General features: G+C 40.4%; 4 protein-coding genes across 6 annotated transcripts in view; 1 reads left to right on the forward strand and 3 right to left on the reverse strand.

The window, feature by feature from the left end:
* Nucleotides 1–332: 332 nt before the first annotated feature.
* Nucleotides 333–8,283, forward strand: LOC106305642. Of its 2 annotated transcripts, XM_013741993.1 has the most exons (5): nt 333–754; nt 1,302–2,156; nt 2,876–3,970; nt 4,180–5,250; nt 5,451–8,283. In XM_013741993.1, exons 1-5 carry the CDS (start codon nt 592–594, stop codon nt 7,973–7,975), a joined length of 5,709 nt encoding a protein of 1,902 aa, XP_013597447.1. In that variant the 5' UTR covers nt 333–591; the 3' UTR covers nt 7,976–8,283. The 2 variants fall into 2 exon arrangements, with proteins under 2 accessions (XP_013597447.1, XP_013597448.1); XM_013741994.1 differs by lacking the exon at nt 1,302–2,156.
* On the reverse strand, nt 8,108–11,209 carry LOC106305643 (RNA pseudouridine synthase 5). 2 transcript variants are annotated; one of them, XM_013741996.1, is made up of 14 exons: nt 11,089–11,209; nt 10,943–11,003; nt 10,839–10,866; nt 10,714–10,760; nt 10,528–10,618; nt 10,188–10,326; nt 9,924–10,008; nt 9,742–9,826; nt 9,561–9,636; nt 9,405–9,472; nt 9,220–9,289; nt 8,789–8,879; nt 8,488–8,584; nt 8,108–8,381 (listed from the first exon to the last, which is right to left on the reverse strand). In XM_013741996.1, exons 1-14 carry the CDS (start codon nt 11,180–11,182, stop codon nt 8,286–8,288), a joined length of 1,128 nt encoding a protein of 375 aa, XP_013597450.1. In that variant the 5' UTR covers nt 11,183–11,209; the 3' UTR covers nt 8,108–8,285. The 2 variants fall into 2 exon arrangements, with proteins under 2 accessions (XP_013597450.1, XP_013597449.1); XM_013741995.1 differs by having other exon boundaries at nt 8,108–8,424.
* Nucleotides 11,210–11,700: 491 nt separating this feature from the next.
* On the reverse strand, nt 11,701–12,153 carry LOC106303268 (RING-H2 finger protein ATL18-like). The gene has a single exon (XM_013739586.1). It carries the CDS (start codon nt 12,151–12,153, stop codon nt 11,701–11,703), a length of 453 nt encoding a protein of 150 aa, XP_013595040.1.
* A 1,022-nt stretch (nt 12,154–13,175) lies between these two features.
* The window catches only part of LOC106303269 (glutathione S-transferase T3-like), a 30,604-nt gene continuing 29,480 nt past the window's right edge, over nt 13,176–14,299 (reverse strand). The window contains exons 5-8 of the mRNA XM_013739587.1: nt 13,914–14,020; nt 13,758–13,834; nt 13,524–13,670; nt 13,176–13,392 (exon numbers count right to left, since the gene is read on the reverse strand). Of these exons, the coding sequence (XP_013595041.1) occupies nt 13,285–13,392; nt 13,524–13,670; nt 13,758–13,834; nt 13,914–14,020 (439 nt within the window). The 3' untranslated portion in view covers nt 13,176–13,284. The remainder of the gene's footprint in view (nt 13,393–13,523; nt 13,671–13,757; nt 13,835–13,913; nt 14,021–14,299) is intronic.

A 14,299-nucleotide genomic window follows, 5' to 3' on the forward strand; every position in this document is an offset into this window, starting at 1 on the left:
AAGTTATTTATATGAGCCTCTATTTTCATAAGTCAATGACAGCTCATTTGGCTTCAAAATGATTAAAACGCATTAAATAGAGATGATGATTACTAATTTATTATTATTATTAGTAATCCCTAATCGGTTTAATACTTTGGTTTAGTTCTTCGAATGTAGAAAAAGTCGTACGCCAATAATAATAAAAGTAAAGTAAAAAACACCTTTTTTTTTTACTTGGATTTATTTATTTATAGATTTTTGGATTTATTAGATGTTAAATCATTTAAAAAGTAGCGGACGCCAAAAATATAATGAAATAGAGTTTAATAGGCGTCTTTAGGTCACAGGGATTTTCTCTTTCATCTTTCTCTCTAATCTTCTCAATCCTCTTGTTGGAAGCTCAATTTACAGAGAGAATAAAAATCAATCGCTACGACTCAAGGAAAGCCTCGTGGAATCTCAGTACTGAAGAAGATTACGAAGCTCGTGCCTCCCTTGTTTCGATTCTGTCTCTCCGCCCCCTCCTTCTTAATCTCGTTTGGTCACGGAGTCTGGAGTGTGGTTAAAGGGTTATTAATCCTTATCTATGCGATCGTTCTCGATACCTTGATGCCTCAGGATCACGCATCTTGGGATCGGAAGGAGCTCCCCAGGCTAAGGAAGCGTGATAGGCCCTCCGAGCCACCACCGCCCTTCGATTCGCCTCCTTCTCCTTCTTCTCACCGCGACTTTTCACGTTGGGGATCTGCTTCTGACTTCCGCAGGCCTAATTGTATCTCCCCTCCCTCTCTCTGTTTTGTTTTCTTTTCTTTTGAATTGACTTCTTCTTACCTTATCTCGGTTTAGGGTTTAGATCGATAGGAAGTGAATTGATGATGAGTCTATTCTAAAAAGGAGCAAATTTTTTTTTTTTTTTTTTTTTTTTGGCAAGACTATTATCTCGATTGAGCTAGCTTCTTGTTTTTTTTGCTTATAAATCTGATAATTGGAAAAAAGAACCTAACTTTGCTCCCGAGTCATTATCCTACCAGACTTGTTTCCAGGAATACAAGTCTCCAGAGTCGTGGATTGTTGTTAGTTTAGTTTTACATGTTATAGAATTTGATGACAGTAGGTATTGTTCTTACATCTGGTTGATGTGAATTTTTGAGACCCACGTGTGGGATTCTTTTGTCTTGTAGAATTTGCGGAGTTATTGCGCTATGATGCTTCTTGGTTCTTATATCCTCTTTGAGATTCAAAAGTTATATTATATATTTGGATGAATATATGGTTCTTGTAGAGTTTCTAATTTTCATTCTCTTTAATATTTTCTGAAGGTAATGGTAAGCAGGGCGGAAGGTACGACTTTGAGGAGGAAACTAGTCATGGTTACACATCTTCCCGGTCCAGTGCTCGGATGTTTGAGAATGACTACCATAGACCGTTGGCACCACGTGGAGACTGGCGATATGCCAGGAATTTCAGGGATGATAGGGTTCCGTTTAGCCACAAGGACTGGAAGGGCGATACATGGGAGATGAACAACGGATCTTCTAGAGATTTTGAGAGGCCGTTTGGTGTTAGAAATGGTCGGAGGTCAGTTGATGAAAGGCCGCCACATGCTTCAGATACTCATACTACTCTGGTGAACACTTGGGATCCTCCACCCAACTTCACACATCAGCCTGAAATGTGTACCCCAGTTCGGACACTCAAATTTGCAAATGAGCAAAACAATTCTGATCAAAGGCCATCATCACTTCCTATAGATCCTCGTCCTGATCGGCCTTCTTCGGAGAACAGCTATGACAATAAAGAGTGTTCTACAGAAAACCAATGCAATGGTTTGATGTATGCTCGAAGGTTAGCTTATGATAATTCATTAGAACCTCCAATCCGCAATACAGAGCTAGAGGGGACTCGGAAACCGCACCTGAAAGACATGCAAGACAATAGATTACGTGGAGTCGGTGATTTAGACGGTGCCATGAAAAGTGGGAAGGAGAGTTCTCTGGGAGCAGTTGGAAAACTTCCAGTATGGCCGCAGGATCACACATCTTGGGATCGGAAGGAGCTCCTAAGGCCAAGGAAGCGTGAGAGGCCCTCCGAGCCACCTTTTGATTCTCCTTCTTCTCACCATGTTCCCCGCGAGTATTCACGTTGGGGATCTGGTGACTTCCGCAGGCCTAATTGTAAGTGCTCTATCACCCCCCCTCTCTTTTTCTATCTCTTGCTTCCTTGTCATCTTTTTCTCGCTTTAAGTGCTTAGAGGTCTATCTTTATGTTGTTTCTTTTATATTGAGTTCTTGTCTTATCCCGATTTAGGGTTTTTATTGGAGCATTACTACAACTTTGAAGATCGTTACCAAGTGAATTGATGAGGCTACTCTTAAAAGGAGCAATTTTTAATTTATTGGAAATCTAATACTCAGGTAGATATAGTTTGCCGGCAAGACTAGTGTGTTATCTCAATTGAGTTAGTATCCCTTTGCTCATTAATCTGAAAATAGGATGAAAGATCGTAACTTTGTTCCTTAGGCATCATCCTACAAGTCTTGTTTCCATGAATAGAAGTCTCCAAAATCGTGGATTGTCGTTAGTTTAGTTTTACATGTTATAGATTCTGATGACAATATGTGTATTGATTTGTGGTTTACATCTATAGTTTTTCTGGTACGTTTGAATTTGGAACCCATGTGTGGAATTTTTTGTCTCCTAGAATTTGATGACTTGTTGCACTATGATGTTTCTTGGTTCTTATATCCTCTTTGGGAAGATTATACTACATGTTTTTCTCAGCAGAATATGTTTTGGGAGAGATACCTTTTTCAGAAGTTAGTACTTGGATGAATATGGTTCTTGCAGAGTTTCTAATTTTCATCTTCCTCTTTGTCTTCAATATTTTCTGAAGGTCATGGTAAGCAGGGCGGGAGGTACCAGTTTGCGGAGGAGACTAGTCATGACTACTATAGACAATCAGCACCACGTGGAGACTGGCGATATACCAGGAATTGCAGGGATGATAGGGTTCCTTTAAGCCAGAAGGAGAAGTGCAATACATTGGACATGAGCAACAGCTCTTCTCGAGCTTTTGAGAGGCCATGTGGTGTTAGAAATGGTCGGAGGTCAGTTGATGAAAGGCCGCTACATGCTTCAGATGCTCATACTACTCTGGTGAACTCTTGGGATTCACCCAACTCCACTCATCAGCCGGACATTGAGATGTGTACCCCAGTCCAGACTCTCAAATTTAAAAACGAGCTGAAATTTTCTGATCAAAGGCCATCACTTCCTATAGATCCTCATTCTGACTGTCTTAGCTTGTCTGAACGGCCTTCTTCGGAAAACAGTTATGAAAATAAGGAGTGTTCTACTGCAAATCAGTCCAATGGTTTGATGTATGCTCGAAGGTTAGCTAATGATAATTCATTAGATCCTCCAATCCGCCATGCAGAGCTAGAGGGGACTCGGAAACAGCTTCACCTGGAAAACATGGAAGATAATAGGTTACGTGGAGGGTTACGTGGAGTCAGTGATTTAGACGGTACCATGAAAAGTGGGAAGGAGAGTTCTCTGGGAGCAACTGGGAAACCTCCAGTATGTTCTGGGAGTTTTTCGTCTCAGAGTTCAGGTTTTAGTCACTCAAGTAGCTTTAAAAGCTTGGGGGCTGGTGACTCCAGCGATCGAAAGCAGAAAGTTATTCCTAAAATTGTTGCTGCGACGCAATCTTCTTCAGGAGATGCTACTGCATGCGCCACAACAACTCTGTCCGAGGAGATGATCGCTAGAAAGAAACGTCTTGGGTGGGGGGAGGGCCTGGCGAAATATGAGAATAAGAAAGTTGATGTTAACACAACCGAGGATGGAACGGCTTTATTGGAAAACGGTACAGGGGAATTGCGTTCTTTGAACAAAAATATTACTGATGAAAGTCCTACAGCAGCTATTGCTCCAGATTATGGTTCCCCTACAACTCCATCCTCTGTAGATTGCAGTTCATCACCAGGTACAGTACATTTTGTAATTCGTCGCTATTTGGAGCTATGAATGATTTTCCTATTACCTGAGCTCTTCTGTCATATACCTGATCTTGTAAACACTGATTTTCGTTCTCTTTTTTTTTCATGTCTTGCACTTGTTTTTTATACATTCACCCCTTATCTTCTGCAAATAACAATGTAACATACCCATGTAATTTTATTTTTGTGTGTGCAGGGTTTGCAGATAAATCATCTGCGAAGGCTGCTATAGGTGCTAGTGATGTCAGTAACATGTGCCGTTCACCAAGTCCCGTGTCTAGTAATTACCTTGAACGACTTCCAATCAATATAGATGAGCTTGATGACGTCTCAATGGAACGATTTGGCTGTTTGCTCAGTGAGTTGCTTGGTACTGATGATCCTGTTATAGGGGATTTCTGTTCCGCTCAGTTGACATCAATGAACAGATTACTTGCCTGGAAAGGTGATATTTTGAAAGCTGTGGAGATGGCTGAGTCTGAAATTGATCTGCTTGAAAACAAACAGAAGGCACTAAAAATTGAAGGTGGAAGACAGTGTCGTGTTGTTGAACCCAGTTCATACGTTTGTCAGGGGGATGAAAATGTGTTCAAGAAGCAGGAAAATCCTTGTATTTTGGGCCCCAAGATAGTAGCTTCCTCTGTAGCTGAAACGCTGGTTAGAGATCCTGTTCATCAGGCTGTTTCAGCCAAGGCTCCTGTTGAAATCTTTGGAGATAGTACTGGAGAAGTTAAATCTCTAACCCAGGCCTTTGCCACTGCCGGAAGCAATGAAGATATTTTGCCCATACCGTCTGTCAGGGCAGTTGCTTCTTCCAAAGCGATTAACACATCTGCTGTTTCCAGTCAGGAAGCTATTGACCTTTTTTCTGCTGATGATATGGTCTCTAATGAAGACTTGCACTGTGCTAAGTTATTATCTACCAATAAGATATATGCCAGTGAATCATCTGGAGTATTTAATGAATTGCTTCCAAGAGAATTCAGTTCGTTTGATGACTTACGATTCCTTGGCGTACGTCAAAGACAGTTTGATTCTCATGTCAAAGAAAAAATTGCCGATAGGATAGAGCTCTTGAGAGCTAGGGAGAAAATTTTGCTACTTCGGTTTAAAGCGTTTCAGTTCGCATGGAAGAAAGATCTTCATCAACTAGCTTTAACAAAGCGCCAACCGAAGTCTAACAAAAGAACCGAAGTGTTACCGAATGCAAAAATTAGTGGGCGTCTGAAGCTTCCCCAACCTTTACGCCTGAGGCTCTCTTCTTCAGGTAATGTATTCATAATCTCTTTTCTCTCTGCTTTTTGCTCTTAGTATTTTAAGCCTTCCTTGGTGTGTCTTTGTCTGGCATGAAGTAGGAGGTGTTGTCCAAAAGATTGCTTCGGGAAACTTTTGGACAGTGATCACAAATAAATTAAGTCTTTTTCATCGAATTTTGACGTCTAATAACTGTTTACTATACGCGTGCAGCTCAGAGAAGGGATAGTGTAGCGTCCACGACAGAGCTCGTAAGTTACATGAAAAAACTACAAAATGGTACCCATTTAACGCCTTTTAGAGACATTTTGAGGATGCCTGCGATGATTTTGGATGAGAAAGAGAGGGCGAGGTCACGTTTTATCTCCAGTAATGGGATGATTGAAGATCCATGTGACGTTGAGAAGGAAAGAACAAAAATTAATCCTTGGACCCCAGAGGAGAAAGAGACTTTCCTGGATATGCTAGCAATGCACGGGAAGGATTTCAAGAAAATTGCTTCATATCTTTCTCAGAAGACAACTGCGGACTGTGTCGAATACTACTACAAAAACCACAAGTCTGATAGTTTTGGGAAGATAAAGAAGCAGCGTGGTTATGGTAAAGAAGGGAAACACACCTACATGTTGGCGCCACGAAAAAAGTGGAATCGTGAGATGGGGGCTGCCTCTCTTGATATTTTAGGTGCCGTCTCAATCATAGCATCAAACGCAGGCAAGGTTGCATCAACCAGACAGATCTCTTCCAAAAGGATTACCCTTAGAGGTAGCAGCAGTTCTAGTTCATTGCAGCATGATGGCAAGTACTCTGAAGGGTGCTCCCACAGTTTCGGTTTCCCTCGTAAGAGAAATCTTGGTGCAGATGTTGTAGCTGTTGGTCCTTTGTCATCAGAGCAGATAAACTCTAGAGAGGAGTGTATGTATCATCTGAAGATTGATCCTGCTGCAAAAAAACCTCGGATATCTCATTCTACACATAATGAGAACAGCAATGAAGACGATGACTCATGTTCCGAAGAGAGCTGCGAAGAAACGGGACCTATTCATTGGACCGATGCTGAGAGATCTGCCTTTATACAGGGGTTCTCGCTATTTGGCAAGAATTTTGCTTCATTATCGAGCTTCGTCAGGACAAGGTCTCCGGATCAGTGTAGGGTTTTCTTTAGCAAAGTTCGGAAATGCCTTGGGTTGGAATGTAGACAGTCTGGATCTGCAAATGTGAGCACATCCGCAAGTGTTGATAATGCCAATGAGGGTGTTGGTGGAAGCGACTTGGAGGATCCTTGTGCCATGGAGAGTATTGCTGCCATATGCAATGATGGAGTTAGCGCCAAGATTGGTCTGAATTCGCCTACCTCTCCTTTTAACATGAATCAGGATGGAGCTAATCATTCAGGCTCTGCAAATGTGGAAGCCGGCCTTAGTAGATCAGAACAAGATATTGGGCTGACATTACTGTGCTTGAAAGATGGTACCAGTCTCGTGAACAATGCATGTAGCAATGGGGATTTCCCGGGTGTAGTTTCGGAACCTTTGGTAAACAATATTACTGGTGAGACCCAGTGTCAGGCTGCAGAGCAAATTAACAGTAATGATCCACTGTCAATGGAAATAGATGAAGGTAATTTAACATCTGTCGCTGAGGAGACGATTAAGAGCAGTGATCAACTGTCTATGGAATTAGAAGAAGGTAATTTAACACCTGTCGCTGTATCTTCTGACCCCTTGTATTGTGGCGCAAGCGCTATTATTGTAGAGACACCCACAGAAAGCTCACACAAGGGCTCAGGAGGTGAAGGTGCTGCATTGCCTAATCAAAGCTCAAAGCAGCAGGATGGAGTGAACGAAGCTGCAAATAGGGCCATAAATAATGGCCTTGAGGCTGAAGCTGCACCTTCAAGTTTCAGGTACCCTGAGTGTCTGCACCACGTTCCCATTGAGGAAGACCTTGTAGACGTCAGTGTACCACAAGGAGATCCCAGTTGCCATACAGAGTCCGAGTTATCAAATTCTCTTGTTGTCCAAACAAATAACATGGGCTGGCAGTTTTCTGAGGTCAATCTGAATTTGGATAGGAGGCTTCGGATTGTAGGCCATGTGAAACCTGAGCAGAGTGGTCGATTAAATGCTACTAGTACGGAACCTTGTCAAATTCCTTGGAGATCATTCACACAAGATCCGAGCAGGATTAGTAGGTCAAAATCTGATTTGATTGTGAATAACCAACATACAGGTGAAGGTTTCTCACTCAAAAAGTGTACTAGCTCAGCTACTAAGCCTCTGACAGTATTCCATAAAGATGGAAGATCTGGTCATAGCAGGAGCCACTCTTTTAGTTTGTCTGATTCTGAGAGGCTCGATAAAAATGGAGATGTGAAGCTGTTTGGCACAGTACTAACCGCAGATGATAATGGAAGCAAGCAGAAACAAAATCCAGGCGCAAGTATCAGGTCATCGTCAACATTGAGCGGGGACCATCAGTACATTAATCAGCAACACCTTCAGAATGTTCCTATTACGAGCTACAGTTTCTGGGATGGCAGCAGAATCCAAACCGTGCTCACATCTTTGCCAGAGTCTGCCAAGTTGCTTGCAAGTTACCCCGAAGCACTTAGCACGCATCTTAAGCAGCAGGTTGTTAGTAGCAAAGAGATTCAGCTGGATGTTAGTGGAATTCTGAGCTTTGGAAAGCATATCGAAGAGAGAGCAGATGTCTCTAGCGGTAAGGATGAAAGGTAACATAGGAGAAGGGGAAATGGTTTAGCAGAAGCAACCAGGTGAACCAAAAACTTCTTAGGGTCATTACTATTAGTTTGTTTTGGATTTCTTTGTTTGTCATCCTGTATCATATCTCATTTTTTGTCATCTTTCTTAATTTAGAAATGTCAGTCGATATAGGCATTTTGTTTTCCTTCTTTTGGTTCAACTTAAGTTAGGTGCCTCCACAAAATCCATAGATGATGTTTGTATTTGTATTGTTGCTGACAATAACATGGAAAGAGAGATAACTCTTGAAGAAGAATAACATCTAATGTTGTCTGGTGGAAGACTAACTCAACTTTAACTTGCATGAGGAAAGGCCTTTTTCTTCAGCCAAGTAACTTGTTTGGAGGATTGGTGGTAATGGCGCCACTACCTTTAAAACCTGCAGACATATGATTTATCAGCTGATTTAGATAGCTGGACAACTGCAAAAAAAAAACGTTCAGATATTGATTACTTGTGGCATTAGCACGAGTGGCTTTATATACCTTATGAGTGTTCAACAGGTTTGGTATCTCTACTTCATGTGCATGAAGATGATATCCACAATCCCCAGGAACAGCTTGATTCGGTCTTCGGTATCCCCTGCATGGAAATATTCAGCAGCTAAGGTGCTTCGATATAATTATTTACCAACACTAGTCCCAATTCACACTCCACAAGAAACTACCCATTGCGTTATACTACATTAGTTAGCCCCATATTGTTTAATTTCGGACCCTTGATCTCACGGAAACTCGAAAATGTATTGGAAAATGCAAGTAAGAAAAATAAAATGCAAATTTGTACCCATCTGCAGCAAAAGAAGGAGTAGAAGCAGCATCTACAAGATCTGGATCAACACCCTTTGGTTGTCCTCCCGCAACATAAAGTGGGTCCCCTGCATTTTGGTCAACATGTAAGCTAAGATTTCATGTTTGCTGACTTGCACTGAGATCCTGTAAACATCATCACTTCTTTTTCATAGACCCACTGCCAAAAGAAAACTCATGTCTAGCAAAACCGTCCTAGACTATGCCACAAGCAACTCATGTCCTAGAATCAGCTATAGCCAGTTGAAGCATCACTTGGGAGTTGGGACTAAGTCCTTTTTCTACCGAAATATGATTCCACCATCATTTTCTATTCAATGTTCTACTGAAAGCAAGGGGTTACTGACTCCAAGTAAATCAAAGCTACGGATCCAAATTTTCTTATGAGATATACTAATGAAGGTTTACCTACTAAGGGATGTCCAATGAATGCAAGATGAATCCGAATTTGATGTGGTCTTCCAGATTGTATCTCTACCTGTTTTGCATCAAGGTCATTTTTTAAGAACTTCATTTTGGTCTTACTATCTCATTCGCTTTTATCCTTTGTGTTACACGGTGATATTGTAAATAGGATGAAACAGAAGGAAAACCTTAACCAGCGTGCAATCTCTCTGCCTGTCCCTTTCCAAAACGATTACTTTGCTGAAAGAAGGTTTGCCTGACAACAAGAAGAGCAAAGTCATTTTAGATTTACTTTGGATTTATTTTGTTGCACTAGCTAATGGTGTTAAGATATTAGAATTAACCTTCAGAAGAAGCAACGTATAATCCTTTTGCTACGCCAGGATATCGAACCACCCCAATAGGCTGTTTGATAACTACCTTTAAAATAACAAAGATACCGTCTGTCAAGAAGAGGCTATTTCAGTTGCATATTTTAAGCATTTGAAATAAATGTATCATGGCAAAGTAATAAAGTGGCCTTGCCTTGTCTTCTTCAACTATACCACTCGCTAGTGCTCGATATATCTTTGATATTTTTCTTACGGTTCCACACTCTTGACCCATGTTGCTGAAAGAATATACTTAACATTAGCACAAAGATAGTTTCAAGAATGGGCCGAGTAGAACCAAAAAAGTAAGCTAGAAATCATTTATGATGAACTCACCCAGACCCAACAAGAGACGTCCCCTCAGCAAAATAAGCTGAAAGTTTAGTTTTAGCAAGCTTGGTCTTTGCACAGAGAAGTATACCTGAGAAAAGAGTCCATCCATTCAAACAAATTGAAAACAATAACAAATTCCCCAGTAGAGAGATAAAGATCATTTTAAAGATGCTTTTGCAATGTAAACTGGTAAGAGTCCAGTGAAGAGCTCAACATTTTTATCAAGGCGTGGAGAATACTTGAATCTTAGTTGGTTCATAAGCTAACCTGATGTTCCTCTCCCTAGTCGATGTACAGGGACAGGGTGCGATTCACCAAAACACCATTGCAGTTGTGTCAACACAGTCCTTTGCTGGAAAAGCCCTCCTGGCAACACTTGGAGTCCAGACGGTTTGTTTAAAGCGATCTGCATTTATATGAAGTCCACATCACACCAAGTTAAAAGAACAAAATGATATTAGAAGACCAAACGCAGACCACAAACAAGAACAAGAAGTCGCGTTGGTCATCTTATTTGTAGATAGCAGCAAGAAAGCAAAAGGAAACAACTTTAAACAAAATCGAAAAGAACTGTTTTAAAGTTGTCTTCAGAAGGAGAAGAAGTTACCAAATCATCGTCTTGGTACAAAATATCTAGCAAGTGAGGCGTGTCAGGTTCCTTCCAAGGAAGCCTACGGTAAACTAACTTGGAACCACTCCTGACAGAAGAAACAAACAAAAACACAACCTTTACTAAAAGCAAGACTCTTTATTAGTGCTTAGACTTATTGTAACAACAAAACAAGTTCCCAACCTAAGGAGTGTGTTGGGATCTTTTACAACTTCACCGTCAACTTGTATCTGCCAAAAGAACTGAGAAATGAAATTGCAAAATTCTAAAGAATCAAGCGAGAACTTTCGGTGAAAAGAGTGAGCAACCTGTCCGTTTTGGATTCGTTGAATCCACCTGAAAGAAGAAAAAAAAGATATTAAAGAATGAAAACGTAGAAGATGAGTCGAGGAGGAGGGAAGAAGAGTAGAACCCAAGCAATGGAGCTGAGCTCTTGTACTTGGTGTAGTAGAAATCTGACACCGTCGTTAACTCTGTGTACCACAAAAACAACAAAGAGTTAACACATAGAAAACAAACTTTTATTAATCCAATAGTGTTAAGAGGGAAGAGGACGACCTGAGTCAGAAGATGAGACGACATCTTTGTATGTTAAACCATCGTTGAGCTCGGGCCATGGCAAGCCAATTTGTTGCGGTGGCTGCGGCGACATCTTGGTCGGAACCGCCGTGTTCTGCTGTTCTTGCTGTAACGAATGTTTTGTTTTAATCTGTGATGTATTTACTAAGGCCCATTACGGCCCATTAAGTATTAGATAATATGGGCTTTAGACACAGAGCCAGAATGCTTGGTTCACACGCAACGTAACAGTAATTGGAGGGAGATAGAGCTGTGTAACTAACTAGTGCTGCTTTTTGTCTCTGTCTACTAGTAAAGATAGGATTTTGGGTATCCCTTCGGATTTAGTTCAGGATTTAGGATAAAAGATATTTTACATATTTGGTTTGGGTTTGGTTTCGGATCTTCTCGGATTCTGAAGCGGTTTGAATATCTATTCGGATTTTGGATTTTTATTTTTTTTGCTCAGTCATATACCGTTAAGTACTTCATAATCAGAGTCTTTGATATGTAGGAATTAACGCATTATGTACAACAGTGCATGGTAATAATGACAAAACAATGCAGTATATGTAAAATAAAAGAATGGGTATATTAACAAGGAATGAAAGGCTACAACAAGCATCCAAGCAGGTGATGGACAAACAACAAGCAAAAAAAGAAAGAGAGATAGAAAGTGAAAGAGAAGGGGGAAGTATTGACATTGATGCGTGCAGTAGGAGGAGAGAATACAAAAGATCTGCAGAGAGGGCAAGTGAGATGGCCACTAAGAAGCCAAGGTTCAATGCAATTGATATGGAATAGATGATTGCATCTTGGGAGATGTGTCACTGCGTCTTCAGCTTCATAGTCCACAAGGCATATTGAGCAGCATATCTTCTCTTCCTCTTCATTCTTCTTTTGCTTGTCCCCAAACATGAAACCGGGTAGGTGGTAACCATCATCGTGTTGCGGTTCAGCAACTCCACACTGCTTCTTCAACCTCTCTAAGGGAATGCACACAAAAGTGTAGAATACTATCGCTACTGTGCACAAAGGTGACCGCGGAAACAACAAAGAGAACATTTTTTTTGTTTCTTCAGCTTTCTTGCTTCTCTACCTCATTCCTTCCCCTCCATTTTATATACAGACTAATTAATATCATCTCCGAAATGATCATCGAACCTTGAACTTGGTAGAGTTGGGACGGCGCCGACCAGACCACCCCCCTCTTTGTTATTATATTCTTTATAATCAAGGTCAGCGATTCTCCCAGCTTCAAGAAAGCTTAAGGAGAGGTTATAGTCAACGTACAAGATGGAGGACATGCTTCCATCTTAAGCATTACCTGGTACTTGCATATAAATAATAGCAAGAGTCACATGACGGCGTTAAAATGCAAAAAAGAAAATGGCATGCGTCGCCACCTCTCTAATTCACAATGATCCCTGAAACCTCGGAGTCATCACATTACATAGTCAAGGCCTCAAGGGCATGCATTTATCTTATTAAAAAGCCAGGAGTCCTTCCACTAAAACAGGTCTTGAACACGAGTTTACCAATATAATACAGCCGACCAAATCAACTAAAGATCTCCAAGTAACTCACTATTGACTCCAACCATTTTGCTATATAACAAATGTTTTGGTACTCGATAGTGTACTTGAATCCAATTCTTCACATAACCTTTTTACTTTGTTGATGAGAAGTTTCTTAAAGGACAAGTAAAGCCACCAATTTTTTTTTTTTTTTAATTTTTATGAGCTGGGACCTGGTTTTCCCAAGTTGAGAATATTCAAAGTTAAAAAACTAAAATGACTTTCTAAAACACTAGCTAGTAACATATTTTTTTATTATATAGAATTAAGGCATAGTGAGTGAATCTTTCTTGTTATAGTAATCATATGATCAGCAGTTACAAGTGTAATAAATAGTTAGTTCATCTTTTCTACATATCAAACTTATCCAGTTAATTATCCACAACCTGAAAGAAAACCTTTTGGCTAACAGACATGCATCGGAAATCTAGACTAATAATGTCTATTATATAAAAAAAAATGTACAATTTTGATTTGTATAAAATAATCAGGGAAGGAGCGCAGAAAAAATACATACGGGTTTTACCAGTTGGATCCAAAGTGAATTATATCATATTAATCGGTACAACTAGAGTTGGACGTGAGCTGAGAAAAAGCCAAAGAAAGAGAGAGATAATTTCTATTCATGTGTGGCTTTCTTGTAATCAGGCTTCAGCTCATAAGTTCCTTGGTTGCTTCCTTTGTTGTTGTAAATACAAAGATCTCTAAGCAAGTCTTTCAAGAATTGCTGCACAATCACATTTCTTTAAGCAGCAAAAAAAAAAATATCATTTGTGTATTCATCTTCCTATATTTTTGTCTTTTGAAACCTCTCAATCAAGCACTATATACAGTGTAAAATTCCCTTTTGGCTTTTACCTCTGGTTGGTCAGTTTCCTGAATGAGTAGCCTGAGAGTCCAATTCGAGTGTCCTTCAAATAGATTAAACATGACTTCCTCCATCTCTCTCCGTCCCCTTCTTGTTCTCTTCATTTCTGATGTCTTGTTTGCCACCTTCTTCTTTTCCTGATACAAAAGCAATGAGTTGTTTTTCACATCTATAAGAATATCGTCAGTAGGTAATGTGTGTTTGAGAGTGGTAAAGATAGATACAAGAAAGCCTGTGGGGGTTATAGTTCCCGGTGTTGGCCTCATATGCATTCCTGTGGCATTATCAATGACCTGGTCCCAAAAAAAGAAACATAAACATGATCATGCAAAAAATGCAAACATGTTTATTTAATCATCTTTAACAAGAACCTGGATCTGTGTTATTTTTGCACATATACTTGCTTGCTCTTTCATGGCAAAGCTTTTCATAGCTCTCCATGTTTTCGGTACGAGGATTCATGTAAAATTTGTCAATAATCTTCCCACTACAAGAAAACAGCAAGGATTCTGAGGGAAAAAATCGTCGGAATTTCGTCGGAATACCGTTATTCCGACGACATACCGACGAAACAAGTCGTCGGAAATAATTCCTCGGAATTTCTTCTTTCCTCGGAAATCCCTCGGAATTTTCCGACGGAATTCCGAGGAAACAAATTTCCGAGGAAATTCCGAGGACCATTATTTTGTCGGAAATGTCCTCGGAATATACCGAGGGAGAACTTCGTCGGGATATTTCCTCGGACGTTCATCGATCGATGCGTTTT

The sequence above is a fragment of the Brassica oleracea genome, chromosome C7, assembly GCF_000695525.1.
Source record: "Brassica oleracea var. oleracea cultivar TO1000 chromosome C7, BOL, whole genome shotgun sequence".
Classification (NCBI taxonomy): Eukaryota; Viridiplantae; Streptophyta; class Magnoliopsida; order Brassicales; family Brassicaceae; genus Brassica; species Brassica oleracea.

Excerpts from the sequence above, each read along its gene's own strand:
- LOC106305642 (XM_013741993.1), top strand. The coding sequence starts at position 592 with ATGCCTCAGGATCACGCATCTTGGGATCGGAAGGAGCTCCCCAGGCTA. Across the intron at positions 755-1,301 it reads TGACTTCCGCAGGCCTAATT|GTAATGGTAAGCAGGGCGGA; the intron begins GTATCTCCCCTC and ends TATTTTCTGAAG. Across the intron at positions 3,971-4,179 it reads AGATTGCAGTTCATCACCAG|GGTTTGCAGATAAATCATCT; the intron begins GTACAGTACATT and ends TTGTGTGTGCAG.
- LOC106305643 (XM_013741995.1), bottom strand. The coding sequence starts at position 11,182 with ATGTCGCCGCAGCCACCGCAACAAATTGGCTTGCCATGGCCCGAGCTC. Across the intron at positions 10,009-10,187 it reads ACTAGGGAGAGGAACATCAG|GTATACTTCTCTGTGCAAAG; the intron begins GTTAGCTTATGA and ends CTCTTTTCTCAG. Across the intron at positions 9,473-9,560 it reads ATACGTTGCTTCTTCTGAAG|GCAAACCTTCTTTCAGCAAA; the intron begins GTTAATTCTAAT and ends TCTTGTTGTCAG.
- LOC106303268 (XM_013739586.1), bottom strand. The coding sequence starts at position 12,153 with ATGTTCTCTTTGTTGTTTCCGCGGTCACCTTTGTGCACAGTAGCGATA.